This window comes from Netta rufina, assembly GCF_964035555.1.
Source record: "Netta rufina genome assembly, chromosome: 3".
NCBI classification, from domain to species: Eukaryota; Metazoa; Chordata; class Aves; order Anseriformes; family Anatidae; genus Netta; species Netta rufina.
In genome coordinates, this window is record NC_140125.1 from 101,716,125 (window position 1) to 101,729,668 (window position 13,544).

Sequence of the window (13,544 nt, forward strand, 5' to 3'; positions counted from 1 at the left end):
TATCTCCAGCCTAGGAGATATTTGAGTTTAAGCATGTGGTTCTGAATGATATTATCCCTATTCTGTTTCTGCCCTGTATGTATTTATTTAAAACGGTGTAGTAATTACAGTTGCTTTATGCTTCCTTTTCCAAACTGCCTGCAGTCTTTGCAGATCCAGGATTTTGGTTTTATCTCTCTTGTTGTCTCCAGCTCCCATTATTTTACTGCAGTGCTGAATATTAATGCAGTCCCAACAAGGTGTAGCCTATTCCATTTGTATGCCTGTCTCAATGCACCAGCTGTGGAGGAATGTAGAGAGCACGTGGTACTGGGCAAAGTGCGGAGTGCATACTTCTCTCTTCAGGATGTAACATGGTGCAGAAGGAGTTCTTTCCTCTCCCCACAGTCCCACATTAGGACAGCAGCGATCCCTGCTTTGAGTGAACTAGGTCTGTACAGTGAAAAGCTGCAGAGTCCAAAACATTCTTTCCTATTGCCTGTACCAACAGGAAGCTGAACTGATGGTGAAGATGCTCCTCATGGTACTCTTCCCTCATTCTCCAGAAAAACTGCATGGCCAGTTTCACACTCAATTTTCCAGGCACATCTGAACACAATAAAAAAAAAGTAAGATAAGAAAAATTATTCCTATTATATAAGGAGCTTAAGTGGTTTGGACTGAGCCAGAGAGGCAGGTGAAGCAGACAGGATCACTGCTAGCCCTGCTTATTTGCGCTGTTTTATATTATCATAGTCGTAGCATGTCTGTGGTCACCTGCATGGAAATAATATATTACATTTATATTGCTTGGCTTCTGTGTAGTTACTTTGTGTGTGTATTTGTCTCTGAAGCACTGGAGATAGTCTGTAGCTGAAGCTGGGCAGTGTGTGATGGCATTCCTCCTGATGTTACAGGTTTCCATGTGCCTTTTCATCGTGTCCTGCACAAATGCTCAGGATTAGGCCAATAGGATCAGGCCACTCGCTAAACCAGACCAGTGAGGTCTGCTTCCTTCAGCAACACTGGGCATGTCACCAGTTTGTTTTATCCACATTACAGTGTAGGATTCTTGAGTTCTCACTGGCTTGTTATTGTCAGTGCCCCAAGAAAAAGGAGCTCTGCCGCCTCTCCTCTCTTCAGGCCACATGTGGCTATGCAGCCTGGGGTCAGGCTGCTGTGGGCAGAGCTGTGTGCGGGAGCTGTGAGGAGCCATGTTAGTAGCCCCCACTTTGCTTGGTGGCTGCCTGTCAGCTCCAGTCCCCTCTTTTCGTCCTTGTCTGTGCTATGGTACATGTGCCCGCACCTGTAGGCTGTGACCTGTCTCTGTTGTGGTTGTCCCTGTTCCTCCTCTAGGGTGGTGGGGAGGTGGTGCAGAGCATGGCAGGATCCCTCCGAGGGCCCGTGATGGGTTAGGGCTGACTGATGACTTCATATAGGCCTGGGCCTTTGTATCTGCCTGTGTCCGTAAAGTGAAGGCTCCTGCTGTCATCTTAAACTCCTCTACGTCACATTGTGTTTTAAGGCTGTTTTGTTTGCAGTCATGGGTAACTCTATACAGAATAACAACTTGTTATTGCCATCTATTAATTACAAGTGTATATATACACATATATATCATTACATCCTACAATTGTACTTTGCTAAAACAAAATAGACAATAGTCTATTATATAGCTCATTATATTGTTATTTTATCGCTAAACAAGGTGTAAAATAGCTTCAGACAGCCCAAGACAAGTCAAGACAAATCCTTACACATATTGAGGCCTCTGTCATTCGCATTACACAAAGCCTGTTGGCCGTTCACAGGTGTGCTTGGTCTGGCTGGGATGGAATTAACATTCTTCATAGCAGCTGTTGTGGTGCTTTGCATTTGTGGCTAAAACAGCATTGATACCTTAAAAGTGTTTTTTTCTGTTGCTGAGCAGTGCTTGTAGGGCATCAAGAATTTCTCTTTTTCTTATTCTAACCCCCTCTGCCCCTCAGTGAGGGATGGGTAAGAAATTTGGAAGGGAAACAGCTGAGATACCAGACTCGAATTGGCCAAAAAGGTATTCCCTATCATCATCATTGTGTTCAGCAGTAAAGCTGGGGGAGCATTTGTCTTCCCTGGTGCCTGTTGCTGGCAGACTGGCTGGGCATTGGTCTTTTTGTAGGAGGTGGTGAGGGATTGCCTTTACATCACTTTTTTTTTTTTTTTTTCTTCACTTATTAAATATGCTTTATCTTGACCCACAAGTCTTCTTGCTTTTCCTGTTCCTATTCTCTCCCTGTTCCTGCTGGAAAGGGGAAGAAAGAGGGCAGCTGTGTGGGCCCTCAGCTGTTGTCCAGAACTGACTCACCATAACAGGTAATGGTGTCACTGTATTTACTAAGCTACATGACTACAGACATGCTCTGCTTTTCTGCAGATTTGATCTTAAAAATCTGCTCTTGCCAGGATACAAGAGCGAGCCCTGGATTTCTTCTGCTCTTTTTCTGTTGAAATTGTAACTTCTCCTGTTCATAATTGTAGCTTTTGGTATTTATCACAAACCTTTCATTTGTTACAAAATAGGTTGTGTAATGACAAGATCCTTTGGAAGTGTTTATCAGCTGCCTGACTCTTTGCAGTTTATAACCCTGCATGTAAAGGAGACTATATATACAGTCACTTAGTCTTATTCCATTTCATTACTGCACTTACTAATACTTCACTTTAAAGAAGGGAATATTTGTCAGGATTTGTCCACCACTCATCTGTGGAAACTATGGCTGCCAAAGAAAATCTAAAATCAGCAGGACTCTTATTTGAACAGTGAGAAGAAAGATATGTAACTTTATACTGACAATAAACTAAAGGATATTCTAAGCAATATTCCTTTTATTTTTAAACATGTCATATACACTATGGTATTTGTTTTCTTAGGTGAGGTGTCTACAGGACAGTATAATATTTTTACCCAGAGTGGAAAAGTTAAATTCATAAATGCAAATTTTTGTGAAGGATTTCATGAAAACTTACATAAAAGGTTTCCAGTCTTTTTTGTTTTGTAAACTTACTATAATAGTATAAATCCAGTATTTGTGGATGGAACTATATATTTTCTTATAATTTGAAAGTGTTAATACAGTCTTCAGTAACTACCTCAGTACTAATTGAGAAACTCCTCATATCAGCGTATTAATAACTCTGAGTATTATTCCATCTCTGTTTCATAGATGAAAATGGCAAATAAATGCTGTTCTCCCTCAGACCAGGTAAGACTTTCATTATTTTACCTGATTTTTCTAATTATTGTTTAGCTGCAAAATTTAAGAGCTTACATGCACACATTTAGCCCGTTTGCAAATTATAAAACAATGTTTTCTGTGTTTTTAAGTTCTGAACTGTCCTTTTTAGTACATAATGTATATACATGAAAGAGGGGTCAACATAAATTACAACCATATTGTGGAAAGCACAGTGTGTTTGCATGCAGTATCATTGCAGTGAGTCTGACAAGTTAACTCTGTATTTATATTGCATATCATGCACAGATAGCCAAGCAGTGCATTAAGAAACCAATCTGGTTTGGATATGTCAAGCTGTTCAGATTACGTTTGCCATGAGCATTTTTCTGGGATTTACGGAGCTCAGCCTGGTGAGATATTGCTTCTGCTCCAGCTAGCCAAATGTCCCAAAGACCCAAGGTGAATTTACCATACTGGGAAGCCTTCTTACTTTTTATAGCATTGTAAAGAGGTTTTTTTTCTTTTACTTTGTAAAACATAATTGTAGCATTTTCCAGGCTAATCCTGTAATTCTGGGAAGCACTTTGAATATGTTATTAGAAAACTTCACTTTATATGTGCTTTCATAGCATCAATTTGGCATTGTACCATTACTCAGGAAGAAAGTGTCCAATCCTTGCTGTTTCCAAAAATGTTGGCTTTGTTGATTAAAGAAGCGAAAATTAGGCAAGCTGTCTTTAATATTTAACATTTTCTCCTGTAGAAATTTATTTATGAAGTTTTATTACAGACATCAAAAGATGAGTTAAAATGCTTCATATCAGAAAGAAAGAAATATCTGTTACTAGTTTGACAGCTTGTACACTTTCTGTATGTCACTGTTTTGTCATCGTATTTGGAAAAGGTACTTGGAAATTTATAGACTTTTCAAGAAGTTATTAAAATATTTAACCGTTAACATTTTCTCCTGTGTTAAATTATTTTCTTATATTTAGGTCAGTATTTTGAAATAAAAATGAACTTGAAAAAAAAAAACACAAAAACAATTCTGTATATGGCAGATGATCAGAAGTTACTCCCAGTCCAAAACAAATACCTCTTCTGTATAAGAAGGAATCATTTAATTGATCTCTCTGCCGTGGTTTTTAATTATTAATAAAACCCATAAGAAAAACTGGTGATTATGAAAGCTAGGGGAAAAGGTATTAAATCTGAATGTCTGTTGTTGGGTAAACTGTCTACTACAAGTTACTTAGAAACTATTTAAAGTTTACTTATATCAATTTTGGTATACGTAATGTGTAATTTTACAGTTTTAAAAAGACATTCTCCTTTTTTTTTTTTCTTTTTTTTTTTTTTTTTTTTTTTTTTTAAATACTGAGGGCAATCATGCAATCCAACCCTAACTATCTAGGTTGATTTCCTAATGTTCTGGTTTAGCCCCAGCAGGCAGCTCAGCACCACCCAGCCACTTGCTCACTTTCCCCAGGTGGAATGGAGAAGAGAATTGGAAAGGTGCAAGAGCTCGTGGGTTGAGATAAAGACACTGTACTAGTGATGTGTGCAATCAAAGCAAACTAAGGAATTCATTCACGGCTTCCCATTGGCAGTTTCTCATTCCCCAGGGAAACAGGACTCATCATGCCACATGGTTTCTTGGGAAGACAAACACCATCACTCCCAACGTACCCCCCTTCCTCCTTCTGTCCCCCAGCTGTTACTGCTGAGCATGACACGACATGGTGTGGAACACCCTTTTGGCCAGCCTGGCTTTGTCCCCTCCCAGCTCCTGGTGCACCCCCAGCCTCTTCTCTGGCAGGGCAGCACAAGGAGGAGAAAAGTCCTTGGCTCTGTGTAAGCACTGCTCAGCAATGACTAAGACATCAGTGTATTATTGCCATTATTTTTCATAAAAGAATCCAAAACATAGCATCATACAAGCCTCTACAAAGAGAAGTAACTCTGTCCCAGCCAAAACCATGACACCTAAATTAACAGGTTAATGTCCATAAACTATCCACATAATTAGTGCAGAAAATTATTCTTTTTCTGAGAGTTGAAATATAGCACTTGGTGCTTTAAATTATTCTTTGTAGGAGCCTTTTCTCTGTCTTTGCTCTACTGGAGTCGTAAGAGTAGCTTCTTAGCTTATCATCTAAGGTAGGTGCCTAAAGTTAGGAAGCACTTATCCTGCTTTTTCCATGCAGAATATGGAAGCAAAAGAAGATACAATTAGAAACTTAATTTCAGGAACTGAAAATTTAAGGCAGGGTTGACAGCAGCAAAAAAATGTATTATCCTCTTGTGTTAGTTATCCTAAGCCATGCTTTACTAGTTAGTTAGGGACTAAAAGGATTTAACAAATATACAGAAATTACAAGAAATTAAAAGGTGTTCAGTAAATACCACTGATAAAGCTGTGGCTCTCTGTATATATAACCTGTGTAGATCTCAGATAACATCTAGGCATTGGATACTTTTAGAGAATTTTGGTGCTCCACAAGGATAGAGGGGTATTGAGCCAGTTTGTACATTATTTTATTGAGTACAAAGGCTGTTGAGTCACCACTCTCCAAATACTACGTTTTGATTCTGCCTGATATAATTTATTACAATGCTCTACAGACTTGAAAGCACTTGATTCAGTGTTATTAGCAGGCATAGATTGGGGACTCAATTTTTAAAAAGACACACACTGTTGGATTTCTGTATATTTTTTATAAAACGGTAAATTAGGTGATTATCTGTACAGAAACACCACTTTCAAGGTGTTTTTATATTTCATTTACTGTTTCTAATTCTTTTGAGAATAATAAAAAACATTTCCTGTCCTGTCCTGCACTAAAATAATATGATTTATTCTTGGTAGAGATAGGAAAGTATTGATTAAATATTAATTAAAACTATATATTTTATTCTTATGCTATAAAACAGGTTTTTGCTGCTTCCTGTGATGTCTCCTTTCTTTGTTTTGATTCTTTTGTAGTTGAAAGAAAAGGTGAACTCCCTATCTACGTATGCATCTGTATATTTAATTTTTCTTCTGTAGTGATTGTGAGGATTTCAGTATTTATAAAAATCAGTAATTTAGAGCATTGTGAGGTCCCTTAAGTTTGGAGTCTTGTTCAAACACTTGTGTTTTTTAGCAGGTTTGTGTGTGGTGGTGTCTCAGAGACAATGCGTTCTGCATCTGCAGCCCTGTAGTTGTGAAACTCCCACTAAATTATACCAAAATTTCACATCTGTATCTCTGCTAACCCATAAAATGATTGTGAATCTGTTTTCACTGCAGAGATACTTCACCAGAATTATTCATTGGCCTTCACAGCCATAGTCAAGGCTTGCAAAGACTTCAGTAATTGAATTAACTGGGGTTTGAATCATTTTATTTTGTTGTTTCTGACATATCTCTTCCATAAAGAAAGAGTCAGATGCCTAAATCATGAGTTCTTCATTGACCTCTGGAGGAAATCATACAGAAGATGAAATCTGGAAATAATGATTATAAAAGCATAGCATATGACTACCTGGAAGGCTAGGACAGATTAAGATGCACCAGCAAGGAATAAATAGGTAACAAAAATTACCCTCTAAGTGCATTAATTGGAAGAAGACAAAGAAAATTGTTTGTCTTCTACTCAGCATATCAGAAGTCAGCCTTCAGTAAAAAAGGTCAACTGCAACAGGTTTTTCTTGCAATTAGTAATAGCAAAAATGGTAAAATCTCAGATTATAATATGGAAGAAAGTTTTGGTGGTATTTTTGGCTGGTGGTATTTGAAAGACTGGTCAAAGTAATCTCAGAGCTACAATCAAGAAATTTCAAGAAATTTAGAATAGAATAGTTCAGTTGGAAGGGACCTTCAAAGATCATCTAGTCCTGACCTCTTCAGAGCTAATCAAAAGTTAAAGCATATAGCGAGGGCATTGTTCCAAAGCCTATTGAACACTGCAGGCCTGGGACATCAACCACATTGCTAGGAAGCCTGGTCCAATGTTGGACCACCCTTTACAGTAAGGAAATTTTTCCTAACGTCCAGTCTGAACCTCTGCTGGCACAGCTTTGTGCCGTTCCAGCATGTTCTGTCATTGGTTACCAGGAAGAAGAGATGGGTGCTTCCCTCTCCACTTCACTTCCCCTCCTCAGAGAGCAGTGAGGTCACCTCTCAGACTTCTTTTCTCCAGACTGGTCAACCAAAGTGTCCTCAGCTTCTCCTCGCAGGACATGCCTTCCAGCCATTTACCAGCTTTGTTGCCCTCCTCTGGATGCTTTCAAGGACGTTAGCATCTTTTTTATATTGTAGAGACCAGAACTGCACACAATACTCAAGGTGAAGCCACACCAACAATAAATACAGTAGAAGAATCACCTCTTTAGACTGGCTTTTTATGCTGTGTTTAATGCACACCAAAATGTAGTTTACTCCCTTGGTTGCCAGGGCCCACTGCTGGCTCATGTTCAGCTTGCTGTCAGCCAGAACCCCCAGATCCCTTTCTGCTGAGCTGCTCTCCAGCCACTTGTCTCCCAGTCTGTGCCTGTGTCCAGCATTACTCCATCCCAGGTGCAGAACCTGGCATTTTGCTTTGTTGAACTTCATGCTGTTTTAGATCTCTGAATGCTTCAGTCCAGATCCCTCTCCAAGTCTCCTCGTCCTGCCAGAGTCAAGAGCACTTCCCAGTCCGATGTCATCTGCAGCCTTGCTGAGGACGCATTCCAATCCTGCATCCAGCTTAGTCATAAAAATGTTGAACAGGACCAGCCCTAGAATTGAGTCCTGGGGAGCACTGCTAGTGACCTACTGCTAGCCAGATGTAGCCCCATTCACTACTGTACCTTGGGCCCTACTGTAGAGCCAGTTCATCACCTTCTGTAGCACGAACCTGTTTATCTCGCAGCAGGATAATTTTTCCAGAAGGATTCCGTGAGGCATGGTATCAAAGGCCTTACTGAAATCTAGAAAGATTACATCTGCTACCTTCCCTTCATCCCCCAAGCAGATATACTGACCTTATAGAAGATTGAATTTACTAAAGTAGGACTTCCCCTTAATGAACCCACATTGACTATGCTTGATAATTGCTTTGTTATTTAAATGTCTTTCAATAGCCCCCAGGACAATCTTCTCCATAACTTTTCAAGGGACTGAGGTTAAACTAACAGGTCAGCAGTGTCCTGGATCTTTTCTCATGCCCTTTTTGTAGATGGGTATAACACTGGCTAGCTTCTAGTCAGCAGGGACCTCACTGGACTTTACAACCTTTGGTAAGTGCTTGAGAGGGGTCCAGCTATAACTATCACCAATTCCATCAGCACTCTGAGGTGAATCCTGCCAGACACCATGGATGTGAATGTTACACTGATACAAATGATCCCTTACAATTTCAGTGACCACAGATGGAAAGTTATTGCTCCCCTAGTCATGGTCCTCCAACTCTGAGGTCTGGGCAGCCCAAGATCTGTCATTACTGTTAAATATAGAGGGGAAAAAAAAAAAAAAGGCATTAAATGCCTCCGCCATTTCCCCTTCCTTACTTGTAAGGTGACCATCCAGTCTGAGTTCAATGTTTTCACCCAGTCTGAGTCCAATGTTTTCCTTTGACCTCCTTTTGTGGTTAACATACTTGAAAAAAGTATGTTTGTAGGATGACATACCAGACTAGCAAGGGTCAAGCATCATGGTGTTAATGGAAAAGAAAGAAAAGCAATAGAATTATAGACTAGTCAATTTAACATCAATCACTAGAAAGAAATTTGAAATAAATAAGCAAAATATTTGTATGCATCTGAGAGAACAGATGAGTGACTGCCCTGAAGGATTTGTCAAGAATAAATAGTGACAACCAATCTAATTTCCTCGTGTGGATGGGTGACATGGGTGACAGGTGTTTGCTGCAACATATCTTGATTTCAGTAAGGCTTATGACATTTCTTGACACAACAATATTTTAAATAAGTGTTATCAAGATTTGGTTATACAAACTTTGTTAGATAATCCAATAATAGGTATAAATGGTTCACTTTCAAAACTGAATGATGTATTGACTAGAAGTCCTGAAAAGACCTGTCCTGGATCCAGTTCTCTTGAATATTTTCTTTATGGTGTATTAACAAAAGTAAGCCTATTAATTTTGCAGACATGAGGCTTTAAAGAATAGCACTAGACATAAGAATGATCTTGACATATTGAAAAATGAGTCTGAAAAACAGGGCGGAAGTCAATTAGAGTACAGCATGTAAGCAAGTATAATCAGCAAATGTATGTCAGAGGCCACAGGAACAACTGAAAAGGTGTTTACTGGAAAATACTTGAAAAGTATATGGAGAAAAAAATTCTGTTAGTGAGCTTTGGTCCATCTTCCATTGCATTGCATTTGCAGGTAGGGTGGAGGGGACACTTCAGTGATTCCCAACTGCAGAAGCCAGTCAGATATATGGTCAACAAGTCAACAGATTTATTATTATGGTTTATTTTTACATCAGCCTGTTGTAATCAAGTACAGGGCTTGTCAGTCAGACCCTGCAGAAGCCCCAACCACGTAGATTATCTGCCTCTTTTTTAAATTTTTTCTTTTTGTTTGCCTATTACCCCCCCTCCCAAGAAAAGTAACCCAGCCAAATTATAATATTTCTGCTTCTCCTTTTTTATGATTTTTACATGCTTATTTGAGTATTTCAGCTTTTGGCTGTGATACTAGCAACAACCAGTAAACCAGCCCCCTTATTGTCTCTATCTTTTGACATTCTTCTCTCAAATTGAGTTCCTGTATTTCCTGTCCATATATTTCACCTGCTAGTTTACACCATTATTTAATTAGTTTACCCTTGGGTTTGAGCTGGCCAACCACTTCTTGCTTTGCACTGTACACAATGTCCAGCAGTTTCTCACATTACTTCATCAGTTTAATGTCAGGCCAGGGTAAAAACTCTTACACGGTAATGGTGATTCATGTTAGACATGAGGAATAGATTTCCTCATTACTTGTTAAGCTAATAAACTTATGGGAGATTATGGGAGAAATTTTGAGGGCACTTTTACTTGAGATCCTTAGACCAATAAGGAAGTATCTGTTAGAAACAAAATAGGTATCATTAGGCCTGCATTGCAGAGACATAATTTACTAAATTTCTCAGAAGACTCTTTTCCTCTCTGTTTTTGATGATTGTATGAATCCGAATTCTGAAATAAGGGACTTTTCAGATATGGAGGGTTTGTTCCTTATAGCAGAACTGCTGCCCTGGGTGTACCATGAACACCTTCTCTTGGCTTCATGCTGCAGATGAAAAGAAGCTGTCCTGTAAGATCAAATTTCCTTCTTTATTAAAAAAATAAATAAAATAAAATTAAGATTACATTATATGCCATTTTTTTTTCTCCTATTTGTTAATATGGAGAAATTCAATTCTTGCAAACAACAGCTTTACACCAGTAGAAAAGGAACAGGACTAAATTTCTTCAAGCATAAAGTAACAATGTAAAGGTTATTTCCCTGGTAATTGTTTTAAATTTATTTGTATGGGAGGTCAGTTACACAATTCCTAATGAAATTCTCTTGATCTGCTTCAGAGATTTTTCTTGGACCTCTGCTCTTTCACTGAAAACACAACTTGTTCTAAGCACCACTTCAAAGCACTTGAACTTTTCAACCTATAGTCTATTAGCTAATATGTAGTGCCTCTGTGAGGTAAATAATTATTACTACTATACTGATTTTAGAGAGGAGGAGGATGCAGATAAAAAAAAAAAAATCAAGAGATTTGCCAAACTTTCTGGAAAAAAACAGTCCTTAATATTGAATACCAATTTTGAACACCATGGTTGTGTTTCTGAACATATTGTTCTCTAAAACACGTTTCTCAGTGTCCACGCTTCATATATGTTCCATATTTGTATGTTAATTAAATAGTTTATCTTAGATTTCTCTTCAAAGTTGTAAGACTTGTAAACATTGGATTCTAGAAACTCTAGAATAGGTCAGATGAAAGAAACTTACTCCCTTTTAAGTTAACATATACAGAGGAGTGTATTTAAGTAGTGTCCCTTACCCTAATATGTTGACTGCATCTTCTAGCATTCAGCTGGATTTACAGTGTATCTGGCAGTACATGGAACAATGTAATTCTGTCTTCAGTGAAAAATCATGTTCTCTGCTTAAGCTGTCTTCTTTAGATGTTAGAATACATCTAAAAACCAAATATAACAATTGTTCTTTATTCTCCTTTTCACTCTATATTTCTGCCTTGCGGATTGTTAGAAATAATTTAGAGTATGCTCTTAACAGCTTTTAAAACACGTTTCTTTTCCACTCAGTATTATAGAAATGCTATTTCGCTGGATTAACACTATGAGACCAGTCCTTCTCCTTCAGGATGATTCTTCAACTAAAATTATTTTAACACAATTTTAAGCAGAACTGTTATGTGATTGTTTGGGGGATCACAGGAAGAAGGAAGCTGAAACTCATTTTCAGACTGAATTTTCTTCTCTGAGGACTCCTTTGCAACAGATGTAGTTTGAAAGATTTTTATTTTTTTATTTTTTCCAAAATGGCAGAAGAAACAAATTGAGTATTTGGTGAGGAAGAGAATAGCTTTCTAGGTATACTTTAATGTTGTTGTAGTATCACTAAAATATAGAGTAGGCATGTAAAACAACAAAGCAAATATGAAGGACCTGAGCTTTCAATTTTTAGTTAGTTTGGACAGTTTCTGCTGAACAAATAGTTCTACCGATTTAGTATAATATGAGAATCATAACAGAACTGTGCATCTGCTAGTGTAGGAGAATAAGAATCACAATAGTTAAATAAGACATATCACAACAGACGAACTGTTGTGATATGAATATTGCTTTTGGAGAGAGAAAATGAACAAATGTACAGCATGGATAAAGAATTAAATCTAATTAGGCAAAATTAAATTCAGATTCAGGTGCAATTAATTCTCATTAATTCTACATTCTTGCACGACATAAGCTGTGGAATGATTTCCATGAAAATGACAGAGAAACACAGTAACTGGAAGAACTAGCATGAAAAAATAGGAGAAAAAACACAAATGAGGAGGCTAAGAAGTCAAGGCAAAACTACTTGGCTTTGATATGAGAAACATTGAACTGTTTCAAAACAAAAGCAAAAGGATTTAAAACTAGATTTAAAACATTTACAGAATATGAGTCTTGTTTGGTGATAGCCATTTTTCATGATCTCCAGATTCAGTGAGGGAACTTGACCATCTTCCTATCCAGCTCACTAACTTAGACACAAATATGGTCTCCCAGGAAGAGAAGATGCAAATGTGTTCAAGTACTGAAACTTGTTAATCTTATCAAACACCAGGTCAGGTTGCTCAGAGAGACTATGGAATCTTCATCTTTGATATTCAAAACAAACAAACAAACAAAAAAACCCCACCTGCTATTATGTTAACTGTGTTATGTCATCTGTTATATGTTTTTTATGTTGATACTTAAAAGTCATTTGGACAGATCGTTGAGCAAACTAACTTACATTGGCTTTATGCATGGTGTTGGACTAGATGACCTCCAGAGGCCTCTATCAGCATATGACTCTGTGTGGAACTTCTTTCCAGAAAGACTCTTAGATATCATCATATCATCAAAGAGAACAATGTCGGCTGCTTGTTAAACCAAGCGAAGAGGCAAAACAATTTTCACTAACCAAAGTACTCCGAATTCATATTTTGCATCAGCAGCTAACTCCTGGGAAGCTTCATGAATTCACATACATATCAGTCTTCATAGTTTCCTTTCGCTTAGTACAGACATGTTGCTATTTGTGGTGTTCAAGCTGTGCCTAGCTGGAGCTTAGAAAGTCTGCTTTGAAGATGAAGCATGTAAAACACTGAGTGTCATCATTTCTAAGTTCCTCTGTGGTTTCATCTCTATAACATTATGTTTTGAATAGCAAACATTCTGTAACCATTAATCAAAACTTCTAGCATTCCTTTTTTGGAGGGGGGGGGGGATCATTGTATATGTGAAAGGCACACAAATACAAAAGGTGATAGAGAAAACCTGTAAGATTTTTTTTCTTCCCAATATGTAAAATTTTAAAACAAGTCTACCCACTTGTTTTTTGAAAGACCAAAAGCATCTACTTATGTTACCTCAAGATGTACTTCTCTTTGCTTTCTTAATTTTGTATTGTTCCACGATGCTTCATGGTACACTTGTTCTTGACTTGCAGACCAAGCTGGCATCTGTTGTAGATTCATATCCCACTTTGATTACATGAGTGTACCCATCTGTTCTGACTTTTCATACATCAGAGATCTACTTGATTTTCTTCATTTCCCTCTTGAGTGTTATGCTTCATTTACTTTTCTTAACCA

At 37.9% G+C, this 13,544-nt stretch overlaps 1 protein-coding gene across 1 annotated transcript in view; it reads left to right on the forward strand.

The window, feature by feature from the left end:
- Positions 1-13,544, forward strand: part of SNTG2 (syntrophin gamma 2) — a gene marked incomplete at both ends in the record, with an annotated part of 296,049 nt that overhangs the window by 225,355 nt on the left and 57,150 nt on the right. Inside the window, one exon of the mRNA XM_084284773.1 lies at positions 3,183-3,221. Within this exon, the coding sequence (XP_084140899.1) occupies positions 3,183-3,221 (39 nt within the window). The remainder of the gene's footprint in view (positions 1-3,182; positions 3,222-13,544) is intronic.